Source organism: Durio zibethinus, chromosome 9 (genome assembly GCF_047325235.1).
Source record: "Durio zibethinus cultivar Kanyao isolate XHJ-2024 chromosome 9, ASM4732523v1, whole genome shotgun sequence".
Lineage (NCBI taxonomy): Eukaryota > Viridiplantae > Streptophyta > Magnoliopsida > Malvales > Malvaceae > Durio > Durio zibethinus.
The window spans coordinates 5664833-5684613 of NC_143170.1; the positions used below are offsets into that span (position 1 = coordinate 5664833).

The 19781-nt window shown below is 39.1% G+C and overlaps 2 protein-coding genes across 6 annotated transcripts; both read left to right on the plus strand.

Annotated features, from left to right (window-relative positions):
• Positions 1-1089: 1089 nt before the first annotated feature.
• On the plus strand, positions 1090-13708 carry LOC111309227 (glutamate synthase [NADH], amyloplastic-like). Of its 5 annotated transcripts, XR_016345099.1 has the most exons (24): positions 1090-1775; positions 1873-1992; positions 2280-2393; positions 2821-2973; positions 3179-3279; positions 3376-3472; positions 3950-4059; positions 4734-4837; positions 5009-5188; positions 5272-5615; positions 5718-5788; positions 5877-6346; positions 6512-7381; positions 7710-7864; positions 8151-8312; positions 8487-10088; positions 10474-10689; positions 10772-11040; positions 11298-11603; positions 11713-11756; positions 11825-12092; positions 12450-12707; positions 12986-13446; positions 13501-13708. XR_016345099.1 is itself a non-coding variant. In XM_022908216.2 (22 exons), exons 1-22 carry the CDS (start codon positions 1380-1382, stop codon positions 13265-13267), a joined length of 6648 nt encoding a protein of 2215 aa, XP_022763951.1. In that variant the 5' UTR covers positions 1090-1379; the 3' UTR covers positions 13268-13708. The 5 variants fall into 5 exon arrangements, 2 of the variants coding, with proteins under 2 accessions (XP_022763951.1, XP_089621819.1); XR_016345098.1 differs by having other exon boundaries at positions 12986-13708; XR_002692379.2 differs by lacking the exon at positions 11713-11756.
• Positions 13709-19057: 5349 nt separating this feature from the next.
• LOC149516752 (uncharacterized) lies at positions 19058-19558 on the plus strand. Its single transcript, XM_089765207.1, has one exon. The coding sequence runs from the start codon at positions 19058-19060 to the stop codon at positions 19556-19558; it is 501 nt and encodes a 166-aa protein (XP_089621333.1).
• The last annotated feature ends 223 nt before the right edge of the window (positions 19559-19781 follow it).

A 19781-nucleotide genomic window follows, 5' to 3' on the forward strand; every position in this document is an offset into this window, starting at 1 on the left:
AGCAAAAGATCGTATGCAGTGTTATTTAACTATTGGCCGCGTAAAAACTGTTGGCAGCCTTATCTCATATACCATTGGCCGCGTCCGGGGACTTAAAATTGCTTCCATTTGTTTTTTGCTCTTTTCGTCATTCCTCGCGTCACATTACGAGGCAACTACCTACCTTGCTAAGCATATTTTGACAAAACTACCCTTATCACTCTTTTCTTAATCAGATAATTATGCAGAATTATTAGAGCTGATAAAGATGATTACGAAAGATTAAAGAATAAAAAAATACTAAAATAATAGTAAACATCTTTTTTCTTACATTATAATAAAAAATTAATTTTAAATATATTTTAAAAATTATATAATTCATTGATAATATATAATAATATTCATACAACCCATTTTATTAAATATAAATTCTTTTAATCGTTAACTTAAAAACAATCAATAATTATCTATGAGGAGTGTAACAAACTCTATTTTAAAATTTACCCCCCTCTATGGGAAGTATTTGTTTTACAGTGAGACAAGTTGCGGAGGCTCGGAGCCGAGCCTAATCCTCCGCTTCCACCTCCTAAAGCTACCCAACCAGGAAAGCAGCAGCCACATCCAGGGTGTCTATCCCTCGACGGGGGACCCACCATGAGCGGCTGTCGCATGCCGCATAGGGTTAAATCTACACGTGGCGTTTGGATGTTACGACTCTGGCAAAAAATTGTGTTGCGGCCGAATGAGTCTCACTGGGGTAAATTTAGGGCTTCCCACCACCGTGGTCCCCACATCCTCTCAAAAAGGAAAAACCAACTCTGATCTTTCTACTCTCTTCTATATAAATCCAGTTATCGTCTCTTCAAAAGACTATCAAAATACAGAGCACGCTCCCAGCTTGGTTATGCTAAATTTCATTTTTTCCCTTCTCTTGTTCTCTGAGTTCGTCTCTGTATTTTCTTGTTAATTTTTCGCGGTCTCATAGGTAAGTCTGGTAATTTCATATCCTACTTTCGTCGAGTGCTTCGAAGCTCGATCTTGGAGAATCCGCACGTGATAGGAGATTTTTCATATATATATATATATATATATATAAAGTTACTATGTTTCGAAGGATTTCGTTGAACTGGTGAAGCTCAAACCAGACAAATCCCAGGACTTTTTTTTTTTCTCCAGAATCGATCAGAAAAATAGTCGAATTTTCACTTGAAATCGGTCCGATTTTCAGATCTCTCTACAAATCTCTATAGATCTGGTTGACGGATCTGTATCTGAAAAGGAGATCGCCTTTCACTCTGGAATATGCTAATCTTATCTAAAAACAAGCTCTTCTAAAAAAGCCTTTAATTAAGTGAATTACAATACAAAGAAAACCGGATTTGAAAAACCGTTTTTGAATAATGGCGTTGGCATCGACGTCTGGCTCTCTTCTTCAACTTCGAAACAGCTCTTGCCCTCTCCCTTCACTCAACAAATCCTCCCTTACTCCGCAACTGAATGTCAACCCCTCAAACCGCCGTAAAACAAGAACTGCACGATGTTCCGTTACGAAAAGGTCCTCGGCGGCGTTAGAGAAGAAGTTTTTAGGGACTCGATTGCGGGGGTCTGGATCAGAGAGGCTACACTTATGGCAGTCGGACGGGCCAGGTCGGTCCCCAAAACTCCGTGTTGTGGTGCGATCCTCATTGTCCGGGGTGCCTGAGAAGCCACTTGGTCTTTATGATCCGTCTTTTGATAAGGACTCCTGTGGGGTCGGATTTGTCGCCGAGCTATCCGGTGAAAGCAGCCGTAAAACTGTACGTTTTATGAGATTGTATATTTTAATGTATTTTGATTTTATGTGCGTAATTGCTGATGTTTGAGTTTTGTTTGATTTTTTGTGGAATTTGTTAGATAACGGATGCTTTGGAGATGTTGATACGGATGTCACATAGAGGGGCTTGTGGATGTGAGACAAATACTGGAGATGGAGCTGGGATTCTTGTGGCGCTTCCTCATGATTTCTATAAGGAGGTTTGTTTGTGTTATCTTCTTTTTTAGCCTTTTGCATTTCTTTTAAATTATTATTTTTCCTAAAAAAAATCATGTTTGGAATTTAATTCTGTGGAATAATAATTTCTTTAACCGAAATTTCCATTTCATATTTCATTTAAGTTTTCAGCACTTTTTATTTGTGAGTTAGTGAAGGAATAATACATGGAATGTCCCCCTCAAAGCCCGGATTTTATTTGTTTTTAATAATTACGGAGTATTAAAGGCACAAATGCTGGCTTTTTGAACAGTTTCGATTCTATGATCAGGTTGCAAAGGATGTCGGATTTGAGTTGCCACCACCAGGGGAATATGCGGTGGGCATGTTCTTTTTGCCCACATCTGAGAGCCGAAGGGAAGAAAGCAAAAATGTATTCACTAAGGTAAATTTCTAAACTGAAAGAGTTGTTCTTTGATTTATTATTAATTGATCTTCATAACGAGCTAGATGTTATTTTGCATATCTAGCAAGTGTCTAGTTTGAATAGCAATCCTAGTATTGTTGTGTATATTAAGTAATAATAATTATTTTTTCTTATATTTACAAATCTAAAGAGCACTCTCTTGCCACTTTTCTTTTTTTTTTTAATAAATATAGATAAATTAAAAATGCTTCTTTACAACAGATTATTGACTATTCTTTCACAGTATCTTGAAAGCAAATTTCAGGGATTTATCTTATTTTTTTGGCTAATTGGAGCCAGCAACCATTATGATGGTCATCTTTCAGTAATTCATATATATACAACTGAATATCAATAGAGATTTTTTTACAACATTTGTTGATGAAAATTTGGTTGGCTTTTGCAGGTTGCTGAATCTCTTGGGCATAGAGTGCTTGGGTGGCGATCTGTACCAACAGATAACTCAGGATTGGGCAATGCTGCTTTGCTGACAGAGCCTGTTATCGAGCAATTGTTTCTTACACCTACTCCTAGATCAAAGGCTGACCTTGAACAGCAGGTTAGGTTTTCTTTTCTCGGTGTTAACATGTTAAATTGCATATTATCATCAATTTGCTAGAAAGAATGAATCAAGCTTATTTCTGAATTAGAGTATAAGAATCTGAAAATGAGTTTTTCCAGGGAAATTAAGTAGTATGAGTAAGGAGCGCGACATGTTGCTTCTATTTGTCAGACTAGATCACTAACTTGTAAATGTTTTACAGATGTACATATTAAGGAGGGTTTCCATGGTTGCTATCCGAGCTGCGTTGAACCTCCAACATGGTGGTGTTAGGGACTTTTATATATGTTCTCTTTCCTCAAGGTTTGTGCTTTAGAGAACTGGGTTTTGTTATAACAAGAATTTTCCCAATGGTTTTGGCACGTTAAGCAAACTTACACCTTTATCTGGCTTGTGCAGGACTGTTGTTTATAAGGGGCAGTTAAAGCCTAACCAGCTGCAAAATTACTATTATGCAGATCTTGGCAATGAAAGGTTTACGAGCTACATGGCCCTGGTAAATACTTTATGCATTCATCCTTTTTCATTCTTTCTCTGCTAACTCAATGCTTCAACAAACAGCATTGAACCACTGGTAACTGAAGAGATGCAAGGTTGGGGGATGACTTCTGAGGCATTGAAGTTTGAATGATCTCTTAAGTTCATCCACTCCCTTGATAACTATATGAATTTAGATGCTGGATTGGATACCTTTGGTGAGTTGGTAAGAAACCTCATTGTCAAGTAAATCATGTTTGCAGAAACTTGCTGCAACGCTCTCTATGATTGGTTGTGTGAGAATGAAACTTCTATTTACTGGTGGGAAGTCTGGTCAAGGTAGCTTAGGATGTGTAATTTATGCCTTGGCACTGCAGTATACCATTGTTGAAGTGCTTTGAACAGAGTTCTGTGTGTGCATTTTTAAACCTGATCCTACATTCCTAACAAGAAGAGGAAGCTGTGCATGACAATTGTGATCCTTTTGTTGATGCAGATACATTCTCGATTTTCAACTAATACATTTCCTAGCTGGGATCGTGCTCAACCAATGCGTGTGTTGGGCCATAACGGGGAAATTAATACGCTCAGAGGCAATGTAAACTGGTATGTATCTTAGAAGCTTGCAAATTCTGGAATAATTGGTGCACGTCTACATTTTTTTAGTATTTTTCCCTTTTTTCATAGAATAGTTGAGAATATATACTTAGAATGTAATACTGATATAAAACTTAGAAAAGATCCTCCTCTTCGCCATATCTGAAGCAACTTAATATTTCCATTTCTAGCTTAGTTCTGTACTTGTCGAAGTTTTACATCCCACTATTTGCTTTGTTTTTGGTCGCGTGCCATACTTGCTCCTCTTTATGGGAACAATTGATAAATAAAACAAATAATGCATGACTGATTTGAGTTTTGACTGTTTGTGTTTAATTGCTGTTGTCTCGTTTAACAGGTATATGATGCCATATAATTTCTTGAAGTGACCTTTTTTTTTGTTAATTCCAGAAATTTGCTTGCTCTGTTAGTGTTGAGAAGGGATGTCTGCTTGTGAAAGGAGATGTCTTTTCTTGATGTTTCATAACTTGGGTTCTAAATGCATCTTCATTTCACTAATTTTCTGGTGTTAGTTAAGCTTTTTGTGTGTGTACAAAGGCTAAAAAAATTAGGACAAATAATTTTACTGGTTGGTTTGGTGAAATGGCATATAATGTGTTGTTTTCCTTATTGTCTGTATCTTTAATAATAGGACTTTGGCTGAATTTCTTGTATTTTATCAGGATGAAAGCACGTGAGGGACTATTAAAGTGCAAGGAGCTTGGTCTATCAAAGAACGAGATGAAAAAGCTTCTACCCATTGTGGATGCCAGTTCATCTGATTCAGGTAAACTTCTGCATCTCTGTAGTTGCATCTTATAAATGTGTTCTTGTATCAGACTTTCATTTTTTCCCATTTCCTAATTCAAAGTTTTGGATGCCAAACAGACGATACTCAGTGTCCATTTGACTGACATGTATATTATTATTTTTTTACTTTCTTTTCTTCGGCTTGTAGGGGCTTTTGATGGAGTCCTTGAGCTTCTTGTTCGAGCTGGTAGAAGCCTTCCAGAAGCAGTTATGATGATGATCCCAGAAGCCTGGCAAAATGATAAAAATATGGATCCTCATCGGAAGGCCTTGTACGAATATTTCTCAGCTCTAATGGAGCCATGGGATGGACCTGCTCTCATCTCATGTAATTATGCTCTGTTAATTTCTTGTCAAAAGGATTTAACGTGATGTTTAGCCTTCTCCGACTGATGAAAAACTTATTTGCAGTCACTGATGGTCGCTACCTTGGAGCTACATTGGATCGCAATGGACTCCGTCCTGGTCGGTTTTATGTAACACACAGTGGACGGGTCATCATGGCCAGTGAAGTTGGTGTTGTTGATATTCCACCTGAAGATGTGCTCAGAAAAGGAAGACTAAACCCTGGGATGATGCTTCTGGTAGATTTTGAGAAGCATATTGTTGTCGATGATGAAGCCTTGAAGCAACAATATTCAGTTGCTAGGCCTTATGGTGAATGGCTTGAGAGGCAAAAAATTGAACTCAATGACATAGTTGCTTCAGTTCAGGATTCAGAGAGGGTCACTCCCGCAGTAGCTGGAACTATGACAGTAAGTGATTCATTTTCTTATTCTAATTGTTTCCAGCTTCTTCCCCAAGTGGGGTTTTGTTTCTGAACAATCTAGTTGATTTTTAATCTCTGTGACTTGAAGGCTTCCAATGATGATGACAACATGGAGAACATGGGAATTCATGGTTTGTTGGCTCCATTGAAGGCTTTTGGGTATGTGACTGTCTGTCCTGTTTTGTTACTAACTCAATCGCAATGCCTTTATGGAACACTTAGTGATAATCAAATTCTGGTCATGCAGCTTCACTGTTGAGGCTTTGGAGATGCTGCTTCTTCCCATGGCTAAAGACGGTTCAGAGGCACTTGGTTCAATGGGAAATGATACTCCTCTGGCAGTTATGTCCAACCGAGAGAAGCTTACTTTTGAATATTTCAAGCAAATGTTTGCTCAAGTAACCAATCCGCCCATTGACCCTATTCGAGAGAAAATAGTGACATCCATGGAATGCATGATTGGTCCAGAAGGAGATCTAACTGAAACAACGGAAGAGCAATGTCATCGTCTTTCACTAAAGGGGCCTCTTTTATCAATTGAAGAGACAGAAGTAATTAAAAAGATGAATTACAGAGGCTGGCGTAGTAAAGTTCTGGACATAACGTATTCAAAGGACCGTGGGAGGAAGGGATTAGAGGAAACCTTGGACAGGATTTGTGCTGAAGCACAAGATGCAATTAAGGAAGGTTATAAATTATTGGTGCTTTCTGACAGAGGTACTACATTGTTCCCAACACTATAAATAAAACTAGAGGTTTTCCTGATCTCTGATTGAAATTTATGTGGCATGGTACCACACCTCCTCTATTGCCCATCCATCTTCTCTTTTTTAATAAATCATGCTCTAAGCTACTAATGGCCCCTCTCCTTTAAATGTGCAGCCTTCTCTTCTAAGCGTGTTGCTGTAAGCTCCCTCTTGGCAGTTGGTGCTGTTCATCACCATCTTGTTAAAAAACTTGAGCGTACACGAGTGGGAATAATAGTTGAATCTGCAGAACCACGTGAAGTGCACCATTTCTGTACACTGGTTGGATTTGGTGCAGATGCTATATGCCCATACTTGGCCATAGAGGCCATTTGGAGATTGCAGGTAGATGGGAAGATTCCTCCAAAATCTAGTGGTGAGTTCCACTCAAAGGATGAGCTGGTCAAGAAGTATTTCAAGGCAAGCAACTATGGAATGATGAAGGTTCTTGCGAAAATGGGGATATGTACTTTGGCCTCATACAAGGGTGCTCAGATCTTTGAAGCTCTGGGCCTTTCTTCGGAAGTGATTGAAAAGTGCTTTGCAGGAACTCCAAGCAGAGTTGAAGGAGCAACATTTGAAATGCTAGCATGTGATGCGCTTCATTTGCATGAGTTAGCATTCCCTTCTCGGGCTCCGGCTCCAGGAAGTGCTGAAGCTGTAGCACTGCCCAATCCTGGAGATTATCACTGGAGGAAAGGTGGTGAAGTTCACCTGAATGATCCTCTTGCTATAGCAAAGCTGCAAGAAGCTGCCAGGAGTAATAGTGTTGCTGCCTATAAGGAATATGCCAAACGTATTCATGAATTGAACAAGACCTGTAATCTGCGTGGGATGTTGAAGTTCAAGGAGGCAGAGGTGAAAATTCCATTGGATGAGGTGGAACCTGCCAGTGAAATTGTGAAACGGTTTTGTACTGGGGCCATGAGTTATGGATCAATATCATTGGAGGCACACACAACCTTGGCTGTTGCTATGAATACAATTGGGGGGAAATCAAATACAGGTATGTTCTTCAAGAAGTATTTAATTTAGAATGTGCTCATTTTAAATTCCTATGTCTAACTTTGATCCTAAAATTGGTTGTGAACCTATTGTGGGAAATTTTGCAGTTTAGGTTCTGGACTATTTCGAAATATTCTTTCTCGAAGTGCACATAATTGTTGTTCCTTACATTTATTTATTTTCTCTTGTTTCCTTTATTGGGAGTTCTTTAGCTGTAGTTTTTGGGGCTTGTCTATAATCATGTCCTTTTATTGTTGCTTTTCTGTATGATGGTATTCTGTTGTTGGAAAACCAAATTAGGATATTCTTAATTCAAATTTTGTTGAAAGGTGAGGGAGGCGAGCAACCATCTCGTATGGAACCTCTTCCGGATGGTTCAATGAATCCAAAAAGAAGCGCCATCAAGCAGGTTGCAAGTGGGAGATTTGGAGTTTCAAGTTATTACCTTACAAATGCTGATGAACTGCAAATAAAGATGGCTCAGGTATTAGTCTATCTATTATTTATAGTATATGTACTTTTTCCATTGTTTCTGCCATTGCTTTTTTATTTGTATTTAGTGCCTGTATTCCAATTGGAATAGAGGTTCCTCTTGTTTATGGATTTATGTTCATGGCAGATGATGCTGTGTCAGCAAAGCACCTCTGAGTGACTTTGCATCTTTAACTGATACCTTCATTTGACATTTGGTGAGGTTAAAATATGAACTGAAGTAAATTCTTATCTGTAGATTTCTTTATTTTTTAACTAAAACTTTCTTTGTTACACAGGGTGCCAAGCCTGGTGAAGGAGGTGAACTTCCAGGTCATAAGGTAATAGGAGATATTGCAGTCACTAGAAACTCAACTGCTGGTGTGGGACTTATCAGTCCTCCTCCCCATCATGATATCTATTCAATTGAAGACCTTAAGCAACTAATTCATGATCTTAAGGTAGGAGCATGTACTGCTCTTTTTACTTGTTACTTGAAGCATCATGACCATATATGCTCTTCCAGGAGCCTTCCTTTTTAGAGTTGGTTTTTTCTTCTTGCTTCTTAAGATTCAACATTCTATGATGTCAATGTACTATGATTGGTCTCTCTGACACTTTATTTGTTTTTTAAGAATTCCAATCCAACGGCTCGAATCAGTGTGAAGCTAGTATCTGAAGTTGGAGTGGGAGTAATTGCAGCCGGGGTTGTCAAGGGGCATGCTGACCATGTCTTAATATCAGGTCATGATGGCGGTACTGGGGCCTCACGGTGGACAGGCATAAAAAATGCTGGGCTCCCATGGGAACTTGGTTTGGCTGAGACCCACCAAACTCTGGTTGCTAATGATCTCCGTGGCCGTATGGTTCTCCAGACTGATGGCCAACTTAAAACAGGAAGAGATGTGGCCATTGCTGCACTTCTTGGTGCGGAAGAGTTTGGTTTCAGCACTGCCCCTCTCATAACTCTGGGTTGCATCATGATGCGAAAATGCCACAAGAACACCTGCCCTGTGGGAATTGCTACTCAAGATCCTGTGCTTAGAGAAAAATTTGCTGGAGAACCTGAACATGTTATTAACTTTTTCTTTATGCTAGCTGAGGAGTTGAGGGAGACAATGTCTCAGCTTGGTTTCCGAACACTTAAGGAGATGGTTGGTCGTTCAGATATGCTTGAAGTTGATAAGGAAGTCCTTGGTAATAATGAAAAGCTTCAGAATATTGACCTCTCCTTGTTGCTCAGACCTGCTGCTGACATTCGCCCTGAAGCTGCTCAATATTGTATTCAAAAACAGGATCATGGCTTGGATATGGCTTTGGACCAAAAACTTATTAAGCTATCTAAAGCTGCTCTAGAGAAAGGTCTTCCGGTATATATTGAAACACCAATATGTAATGTGAACCGTGCAGTTGGAACAATGCTTAGCCATGACGTAACTAAGCGCTACCACCTGGCAGGGCTTCCTGCTGGTACCATCCATATCAAACTCTCAGGAAGCGCAGGGCAGAGCTTGGGAGCTTTCCTGTGCCCTGGCATCATGCTGGAGCTTGAAGGTGATAGCAATGACTATGTTGGCAAAGGATTATCAGGTGGCAAAATTGTAGTTTATCCTCCAAATGGAAGTCGGTTTGATCCTAAAGAAAACATAGTAATTGGTAATGTGGCTCTCTATGGGGCTACTAGTGGGGAAGCATATTTCAATGGAATGGCAGCAGAAAGATTTTGTGTTCGTAATTCTGGTGCCAAAGCAGTTGTAGAAGGTGTTGGTGATCATGGTTGTGAGTACATGACAGGTGGGACTGTTGTTGTGATCGGAAAAACTGGCAGGAATTTTGCTGCAGGTATGAGTGGTGGTATTGCTTATGTCTTTGATGTGGATGGGAAATTTCAATCTCGATGCAATCCTGAGCTGGTAGACCTTGATAAAGTTGAAGAAGAAGAGGATATTTTGACTCTTAAAATGATGATTCAGCAACACCAGCGTCATACAAACAGCCAGTTAGCCAGAGAAGTACTTGCTGACTTTGAGAATCTTTTGCCCAAATTCATTAAAGTCTTCCCCAGGGATTACAAGCGTGTTCTAGCAAAGATGAAAGACGAGGAAGCCTCTAAGGAGGCATCCGAACGCTCTGCAAAAGAAGCTGAGGAGCAAGATGAGGCAGAGTTGATGGAAAAAGATGCTTTTGAAGAGCTCAAAAAGTTGGCAGCTGCATCGTTGAATGAGAAATCAAGTCAGGTATGTAGTAATATGTTATTATTAAGTTTATAATTCTTTTCAAGGGTCTATGCTCTGTCTCTTGGTTAAACTTCTCTTTCCCCTTTTTCCAATTAAAAGTTCTCTTTCCCTCTTTTCTTTTGGATTTATTTTTCATTAAAATTTCGTGTTGCTGAGGTATACCTGCCTTCTTCCTCTTTTCTTCTTTCCCCCTTTTCTTTTGGATTTCTTTAATTGAACTTTTGTGTTTAACTCTTCTCCATAAATCTTCAATTTTTTAACCTTACATCATACCTTTTTGCATTGCTTCCCACTGCTTTCTGGTGTTTGATTGCTATCTTCATACATTGCCTATTGTTATCTTGCACTATCTGTTTTTATCTAATTTGAATTTTGGAATTTGTAGAAAGTAGAGGCTGAACCTGTCAAGAGGCCTACTCGGGTTTCTGATGCTGTGAAACATCGTGGTTTTGTTGTTTATGAGCGCGAAGGCGTTCAATATAGAGATCCAAATGTTCGGATGAATGACTGGAAGGAGGTCATGGAGGAATCGAAACCTGGTCCACTTTTGAAGACCCAGTCTGCTCGTTGCATGGACTGTGGTACTCCTTTCTGCCATCAGGTACTTATTACGGTTTTTACTCTTCTTTTGTCATTTTGGATATGAATTAAATCTAAGATTCCTTTTACATTCATAAATACAGGAGAACTCTGGATGTCCTCTTGGAAACAAAATACCTGAATTCAATGAGCTAGTGTATCAAAATAGGTGGCGTGAAGCATTAGATCGTCTTCTAGAGACAAATAACTTTCCAGAGTTCACCGGCCGAGTGTGCCCTGCACCATGTGAAGGGTCTTGCGTTCTGGGTATTATTGAGAATCCTGTGTCCATCAAAAGCATTGAATGTGCTATCATAGACAGGGCATTTGAGGAAGGGTGGATGGTGCCACGGCCTCCTCTCAAGAGAACAGGGTATGTTATCTTATTCCCTCAGTATACCTAACTAGTGGTCCATGTTATTTTTCAAGTTGTTCATTTTAAACCACTTCATTTATTTCCCTTAAGGGTCCTCACATTTAAAAATTAGTTCCTTGGTTAATCAAGTGACGTTTTCAAATCTTGTGGCATGATTCAATTGAGATGCCTCTGCTTCTTTGCAAGATTGATGTATCTTGTAAGTTTATGTATTCACTAAGGAAGTGCTACTTAATCTGCGTTCATGATCACAGCAAAAGCATTGCTATTGTTGGAAGTGGACCATCTGGTTTGGCTGCTGCTGATCAGCTAAATAGAATGGGTCACTCAGTGACTGTGTATGAGCGTGCTGACAGAATTGGAGGGCTCATGATGTATGGAGTCCCTAACATGAAGACTGACAAGGTGGATGTAGTTCAGCGGCGGGTTAACCTTATGGCAGAGGAAGGAGTTAAATTTGTGGTCAATGCTAATGTTGGAATTGACCCTTCCTACTCCCTTGACCGGCTACAAGAGGAAAGTGATGCCATTCTTTTGGCAGTTGGTGCCACAAAACCAAGGTAAATCTTACAGGGAAGAAAGCTGTTGATTTTTTATACATCTTTGGAGATATTTTAGATTTTTGCTAATAGGTTTTTATTCTTTATGTGGATTATGACTAAAAATCAGATGACGGTGGCTTAGCCATAATGGAAACTACTAAGAATATTTAGGTAATCAATACTTAAATATTCATTATAACATGGTCGCATAATTGAATGCATTTATTTTCTTGATGCAGGGACCTTCCAGTTCCAGGACGGAAGTTATTTGGTGTTCATTTTGCAATGGAATTCCTTCATGCAAATACTAAGAGCTTGCTTGATAGTAATCTCCAAGATGGTAACTATATATCAGCTAAGGGCAAGAATGTAGTAGTCATTGGTGGAGGAGACACTGGTACAGATTGCATAGGGACATCCATCCGCCATGGATGTAATAGCATTGTAAATCTCGAGTTACTTCCTCAGCCACCACAAACTAGAGCTCCTGGCAATCCTTGGCCACAGGTTTGACAGTTTTATCCTTTGTTCCTGACGATTTTATGCTGTGGCTTCCAATATGTGAAGTGAAAGGAAAGAGAATGTAGGCTCTTATTGGACTATTAATCATGATAAAAGTTGTCATTTTAATTTTCATTTCATTTTCCTTTTGGTTTTCCTTTTAGACAGCCAAAATGCATTAAGACAGTAAAATCCTTTTTTGGTATATGCTTACTTTGGCATTGGAGCTAAGTTGACCTTTCTTCAAACTAATTTGAATCGGTTAGGCATGGTACATGGAATAGCAGAGACTTTGATTGGAATATTTAATGGTCTAGACATCTTATGTGACTATTTCTGCCTTTTTTTTTTTGGGAATTGTAGTGGCCTCGCATATTCCGTGTAGACTATGGGCACCAAGAAGCTGCTGCCAAATTTGGAAAAGACCCAAGATCTTATGAGGTTTTGACTAAGAGGTTCGTGGGAGATGAGAATGAAGTTGTGAAAGGACTTGAGGTGGTACGTGTGCGCTGGGAAAAGGATGCCAGTGGGAAGTTTCAATTCAAGGAAGTTGAGGGCTCTGAGGAAGTAATTGAGGCTGATCTAGTCCTGCTAGCTATGGGGTTCCTTGGGCCTGAGTCAGTGAGTATTGCCATGACTCTCCTTGTTAGAATTTTTTTGTTGCAATAAGGTTTTAATGCCCTATCTAGTGATAACTCAATGCTAATTGGTGCTTTGGTTGGTAATTTGCTTATAATAAGGCAAACCGAAGTCATATTTATGGTGAATAAGTCACTTGAAGATTTTGCTTTTGTTATAACCTAATGCAGTTTTTCGAGTTCTTTTAAGATACATGTCATTTGTATGTTGCACGGTTTGTGCATTGCTCATCAGTTCTTGTGCTCTTTAATTTTTAACAGACAGTGGCAGACAAGTTAGGTGTGGAGCAAGACAACCGATCAAACTTTAAGGCAGAGTATGGCCGCTTTGCAACTAATGTGGATGGGGTCTTTGCAGCTGGAGATTGTCGACGTGGTCAGTCATTAGTTGTGTGGGCTATATCAGAGGGAAGGCAAGCTGCTGCACAAGTTGACAAATACCTAACTAGGGAAGCCGGGGACATAAGTGTTGATGGTGAGAGCCAAGATCTTGTCAAGAGACATCAAGACCTTGCTCAAAGGCAGCAAACAGTCATGGCATAGATGATCTTTGATTGTTATTGTTTGCGACAATGCGCTGAAAAGCAAGATCGATCTGATGATACAGAAGAGAGTTTTCAAAGGGAAATGACACATGGATGACCACTGCAGGAAAATAAGCATTGTCTTGTGCAAAACCATCAAGGTATGTTTAGTCTGCAGCAAATGATATGGATGGGAAGGTTGAGCAAAATCAATTAACTTCTTCCATGGGGCTGGTTGGTATGGATGGGAAGGTTGAGCAAAATCAATTAAATTCTTCCATGGGTCTGGTTGGTATACGTTTCTATGTATCATCTTTGTTTATAGTTTTTACGCAGCTTGTCTGAAGGGTTAACCCTCGTGGTTGTCATTAAGGAATAATGTACAGTTTTGTTTCTTAATCGTTGATTGAGAAAAAAATATGGGAACTTTTTTATTAAATATATTTACTATGTTCTCTGACATTGGATTTCTTATTTCCTGAAAAGAAAATTGAGCAAAACACCTGAAAATTTGTTTGATTCTTCAAAAGAAGCCTTATATATACTAAAAGAGGTGAATGGTTCTTCATCTTTGCTGAAAAGGGGTAAATGGATAAGCGAGAATGGAGAGAAGATCAAACACAATTGTTGGTGCGAAACAGAAAACTAAGGCCTCTATTCAGATTCTCACATATATATATATATATATATATATATATATATATATTTTTTTTTATATACTAAAATCCATCATCTGCAGTCATCCATGGATCTCCCACAGACCAAAGCAACAAAGAACAAGTCTAGTACCTCGATTGGAATTTAGATCAAAGGCAAGAATTAAACTAAAGTTCATCAAATCAATTAAAATGATCAAGGAACTCTCTAATACCATAAATTTTAAACCAGAAATGAGACGATGAACGCATAAAACACAAAGTAAATGATCGGAAAGAAAAATAAAGAAGTGACCTGAGACAGAGGGTTTTGGTCGTCTTTGAGGGAATTTAAGGCGTTGAATTCTCCTCAGTGCCTGCTTTGTATTCTCCCATCTTCTACTCTTCACTTTACCATTTTCTCTCTGCTCGGTGCTTTGGCCACTGCCTGTCCGAAGCTTGGAAATTGGAATAATCATTGTTATCTAGTAATGTACTTTTTATTTATTCTTTTTCGGGTGAAGTCACCAACTTTTTTTTTTTTCAAGTTAAATGATTTATCGTTTTTCAACATTTACTGTTCTTTTTTTCGAGCTTATGCACAAGTTTTTTTGCTTCTAAACAAGACAAGGCCAACACACATAGGAGACAAAAGGGTTGCGCAGAAACATCCGCCAGAATTGATAGAGGCATAATTGAGTTGAGTAGAGTTTAGATGCTGTCATGCTCGAGGTCCATCGATCTTCAATTCATAATTTATTTTGAGTAGCTCAAATTGATGCAAGTTTTACATAAGTTGTTACAGTAATTAGTTGGCTATACTTGTGTATGCAGTCATTAGTGGTAATTTTGTCATTTCATTCATAATTCTGTTATAGGGAGTTAGTTTAAAGAGGCAGTTGATAATTTTTTGGGGTAATTAAGAAATGAAAATAGAATTCTGGAGACTTCTTTCTCTCTCGTTCTCTCAAGACTTCTTCCCTTTTCTTGGTTTTTTTCTTTCTCGATCAATTCTGTTCTTATTCTTCATTCAATTGCTTTAGTTAATTAATTGAATCCAAAGGATTGTAACAAAGGTATCAGAGCTACGTTCTTGGCAACCATGGCAGACAGTGTGACTTCCAGATTACAAAAAGATGTTTTGCATCCTGCAAGTTGGGATTCAACAAATTGATAAAAAGATGGATAAGAAGATTGATGTGTTCAGAAAGGAGCTTAAAGAGGAATTCAAGAACTTCCTTGATCTGTTGGCTGCATGAGAGGAGAATCCATCTGAGGACAGAAATGGAAGGGATTCAGGTTGGTTTATGGAGAGACAACATCGGAGGAGGTGACACATGTAAGAATGCCCACTTTTGAAAATTTTAGACAGTTTAGATTGGAATGTCCTAAGTTTAATGGGGATCACTTTAAAGAGTGGGTTATAAAATTAGAGCAATAGTTTATGGCTGAAAGAGTGCCTGAGAGCTCTAAGGTAAGAGTTGCAATGTTTAGTTCAGAAGGAAAGACACTACAGTGGCGTTAACTTTATTGTAGGAGGCAAGGGGCTTTTGACAAAATGGAGTGGAATTCTTATATAGCTGCGATGCAAGATAGATTTGTGTGTGGGGAATATGAAGATCTCATGGCAGACCTAGTTAATTTGAAACAATCTGGCAGTGTGGAGCAATACCATGATGATTTCATGGGGATCCTTAACCTACTGTAGTTGAGTGACGATCATGCTGTTAGCATATTCATCAGTAACTTGAAGCCTGATATCTCACAAACCCTTAGACTCTTCAAGCCAAAAACACTGAACCAAACACAGCACCTTGACAAACAGATTGAAGGTATACTTTATCCTGCCTTTAAAAAAACTATTTCACCCACCAAACTTCCCATGACCAATATCAATTCCCAAGCAACTACGACAAACTTGAGGAACCCATAGTTACCACCCTTATTGCCTAACCCTAAAATACCATTTAGACCAAACCTTTTGAATCTGCACAATCCTAAACAACCAACACCTTTTCCAGAATCAAACACTAGTATAAACCAACACAACAATCAAAGGAATGGTCCTAAAAGGCTTACTGAGGCTGAAATGGAAGAAAAAAGGAAGAATGGACTATGTTATTGGTGTGGGGCTAAGTATTTTTCGGACCACAAATGCATGAGGTCACAGTTGTACCAGTTGATAACAGAAGGGTATGAAGAGGAGGAAGACGTGGAGGAGTTTTCTGACTGCATTGATAGTACAAAAGCATTAAAGTTGGAGAATGCTGATGACACTCATGCAATTATCTCTTTACATGCTATGATGGGAACAATTGGGTATCAGAGTATGAGAGTTAAAGGTGTAATCAAGAAGCATGCATTGGTTATCCTAATTGACTCAGAAAGTACACACAATTTTATGGACTCCAATGTTGCCAAGACGCTGGTTTAGTTATTAGCCAACATTGTAAGATTGTGGTTATTGTGGCTAATGGTCAAAGTATAACTACTCGAGGTACTGGTAGAAATGTGAACTGGTCAGTACCATGGCTTGATTTTCTCACAGATTTCATGGTACTGCCATTGAAAGGGTGTGATGTAGTGTTGGGAATTCAATGGCTGGTGACACTAGGTCCATTCTTATGGGATTTTATAGCTCTTACCACGCAGTTTCAGTATGGTTAGAATTGGAAAACAGTGGAAGGCATTCGACCTCGGGTGATACAGTCGCTAGATGATAAGCAAGCATTGAAGGCCTTATAAAATTTAATGACTGTTTCTGTCCAGCAACCTTGCACCTTGATGATGATTGAGGGAGCCCAATTGTTAATAAAGAAAAGCGTGGAAGGACAGGGGTTAGAACCTGCTGAAAGACGAGTTAGATCGACTGTTAAATAAGTATAAAGAATTATTTACAAATCCTACAGGGTTACCTCCGAGTAGACCCTAGGATCACAAGATTCCCTTGATGGATGAAAAGCAGACAATTAGGATCAAACCTTATAGATACCCAGCTATACAAAAAGACGAAATAGAGAGGATGATCAAAGAAATGTTGAAGGCTGGCATTATAAGAAACAGCAACAGTTCTTTTGCTTCTCCTATTGTAATGGTAAAAAATAAGGATGGTCTTGGAGGCAATGTGTGGATTACAGGCAACTCAATCATTTGACTGTTAAAGACAAATTTCCTATCCCTATGGTTGAAGAATTGCTAGATGAGCTTATTGGTGTTGAATTCTTTACTAAGCCAGATCTTAGGTCAGGGTACTACCAAATCAGGATGCATGAGAATGACATACACAAGATTGCATTTTGAACTCATGATGGTCATTATGAGTTCCTAGTAATGCCCTTCGGCCTGACTAATGCCCCTTTTACATTTTGATGGCTAATGAACTACATCTTTAAGCCCCATTTGAGAAAGTTCTTACTTGTATTTTTTGATGATATCCTGGTGTATTTGCCCAGCTGGAATGTTCACTTAAGCCACTTGGAGAAAGTGTTTGAGATACTCAAGAACAATTAGCTTTATGTGAAGCATAGCAAGTGTGATTTTGGAGCTAAGAAAGTGAAGTACCTTGGCCACGTGATTATTATTCAGGGGGTGGCAATGGATAAGGAGAAAGTGCAGTGTATGCTTGATTGGCCACAACCCAAGAATCTTAAGGAACTAAGAGGATTTTTTGGGTTGACAACGTATTATATGAGGTTTATGAAAGGGTATAGGATCATAGCTAAATCCTTGACTGATTTATTAAGAAAAGATGCTTGTGGATGGAATGAGGCAGCTCAAAAAGCCTTTAATGAGCTAAAGGTAGCTATGACTACAGCATCAGTGTTGGCATTAGCAGATTTTTCCAAAGAATTTGTAGTGGAGACGGATGCTTCTGGTAGTGGCATGGGAGCAGTACTAACACAGAATGGGAGGCCAATAGCTTCTTTCATCAAGTCATTGGCACCTAAGCACCAGGCACTGTCGATATATGATAAGGAGATGTTAGCTGTACTGTTGGCAGTCAAGAAATGGAATGCAAATCTGGTGGCGAGACATTTCAAAATAATAACTAATCATCAGAGTCTTAGGTTCTTATTGAATCAGCAAACTGTCACTCCAGTTCAACAGTTGTGGGTAGCCAAGATGATGGGGTATAGCTATGACGTGTGCTATAAAAAATGGGGCTCTAACATTGTAGTTGATGTTTTATCTAAGAAACCAAAGATGACTGAGGCTGTATCATTAACCATTACTTCAGTAAACACTGATATGTTGGCAAGAATTCTTGAGTCTTGGACTTGAGATTCAGGGCTCCAAAAGTTGATTGAGACACTGACCACATCAGCTGTACCCAGTTCCAAATTTACTTGGTTTGGTGGACAATTGAGGAGAAAAGGGAAATTGGTGGAGGGAAATAGTCCAATAGGGGGACATTCTGAGGTTCAAGCAACAATGAAAAGAGTTTACGGTGTTTTGTATTGGAAGGGCATGAAGAAAAAGGTCAGAAGAATGGGAAGGGAGTGCGAGGTTTGTCAAAAGCATAAGTATGACAATGCAGCTACACTAGGATTATTATAGCCTCTACCAATACCCGAAAGGGTCTAGTATGATATTTCAATGGATTTTATAGAAGGCTTGCCTAAGACTGGAAGTAAAGATACCATTTTGGTGGTAGTTGATAGGCTAAGCAAACATGCTCATTTCCTAGCCTTGTCATATCCTTTTACAGCTTTGACTGTAACTCAGCTCTTCATGGATCAAGTATACAGGTTACATGGTATGCCAAACATGATAGTGTCTGACAAAGATAGAATCTTCATGAGCCAATTCTAGTAAAAACTCTTTAAGAGACAGAGTATCTCCCTGAATGTATCTACGGCTTACCATCCTTGGTCAGATGGGTAGACCGAGGTGGTGAATAAGTGTCTGGAATTATACCTTAGATACATGATGAGTGAACGACCCAGGAAGTGGAGCCAATGGTTGGCATTGGCTGAGTGGTGGTACAACACAACTTATCACTCTGCCATACATACAACTCCTTATGAAGCTATGTATGGTCAGCCTCCACCAGTTCACATTCCTTATTTAGCTGGTGACTCCGCGATGGACAGTATCAGATTCTAAGAGCTCGAGAGGCTGCCATTAAGATGCTCAAATTTTACTTGGAAAGGGCTCATGTCAGGATGAAAAATATGGCCAACCGAAGAAAAAGTGATAGAGTGTTTGAGGTGGGAGACTGGGTCTATGTGAAGCTTCAACCCTATAGACGGCATTCTGTTGTCAATAGAAGCTGTCTCAAGTTAGCAGAGAAATATTTTGGACCTTGTCAGATTTTGGAAAAAGTTGGGAAGGTGGCATACAGACTAAAATTGCCTCCAGGGTCTAAGATACATCCTACATTCTATGTCTCACAACTTAAGGGACATGTTGGCAAGCACCCTGCGCAGCAGCAGCTACCAATGGTGGGGGAAGATGGAACTATTGCAAAGGAACCCTTACAGATCATAGACAGGAGGTTGGGAAAAAATGGAAATAAGGCTGTTACGGGGTACTGGTGCACTAGACCAACTCCTTTCCTGAAGATGCAATGTGGGAGGTTCTTTATGAGTTGCAGAACAAGTATTCAGATTTTCATCCTTAAGGAGAAGGATTTCTGTACCAGGGGAGTATTGATGGAAGTCTTACATAAGTAGTTACAGTAGTTAGTTGGCTATACTTGTGTATGCAGTCATTAGTGACAATTCTGTCATTTCATTCATATTTCTGTTATAGGGAGTTAGTTTAAAGAGGCAGTTGACAATCATTTGAGAAAATTAAGAAATGAAAACAGAATTCTGGAGACTTCTTTCTCTGTTGTTCTCTCAAGACTTTTGCTTCCCTTTTCTTGATTCTTTTCTTGCTTGATCAATTATGTTC

Bases quoted from the DNA above. Each gene is read 5' to 3' on its own strand.
- LOC111309227 (XM_022908216.2), top strand. From the start codon at position 1,380: ATGGCGTTGGCATCGACGTCTGGCTCTCTTCTTCAACTTCGAAACAGC. The intron at 3,280-3,375 runs GTTTGTGCTTTA...TGGCTTGTGCAG, and splicing joins ATATGTTCTCTTTCCTCAAG to GACTGTTGTTTATAAGGGGC. The intron at 11,041-11,297 runs GTATGTTATCTT...TCATGATCACAG, and splicing joins CCTCCTCTCAAGAGAACAGG to CAAAAGCATTGCTATTGTTG.
- LOC149516752 (XM_089765207.1), top strand. From the start codon at position 19,058: ATGGCCAACCGAAGAAAAAGTGATAGAGTGTTTGAGGTGGGAGACTGG.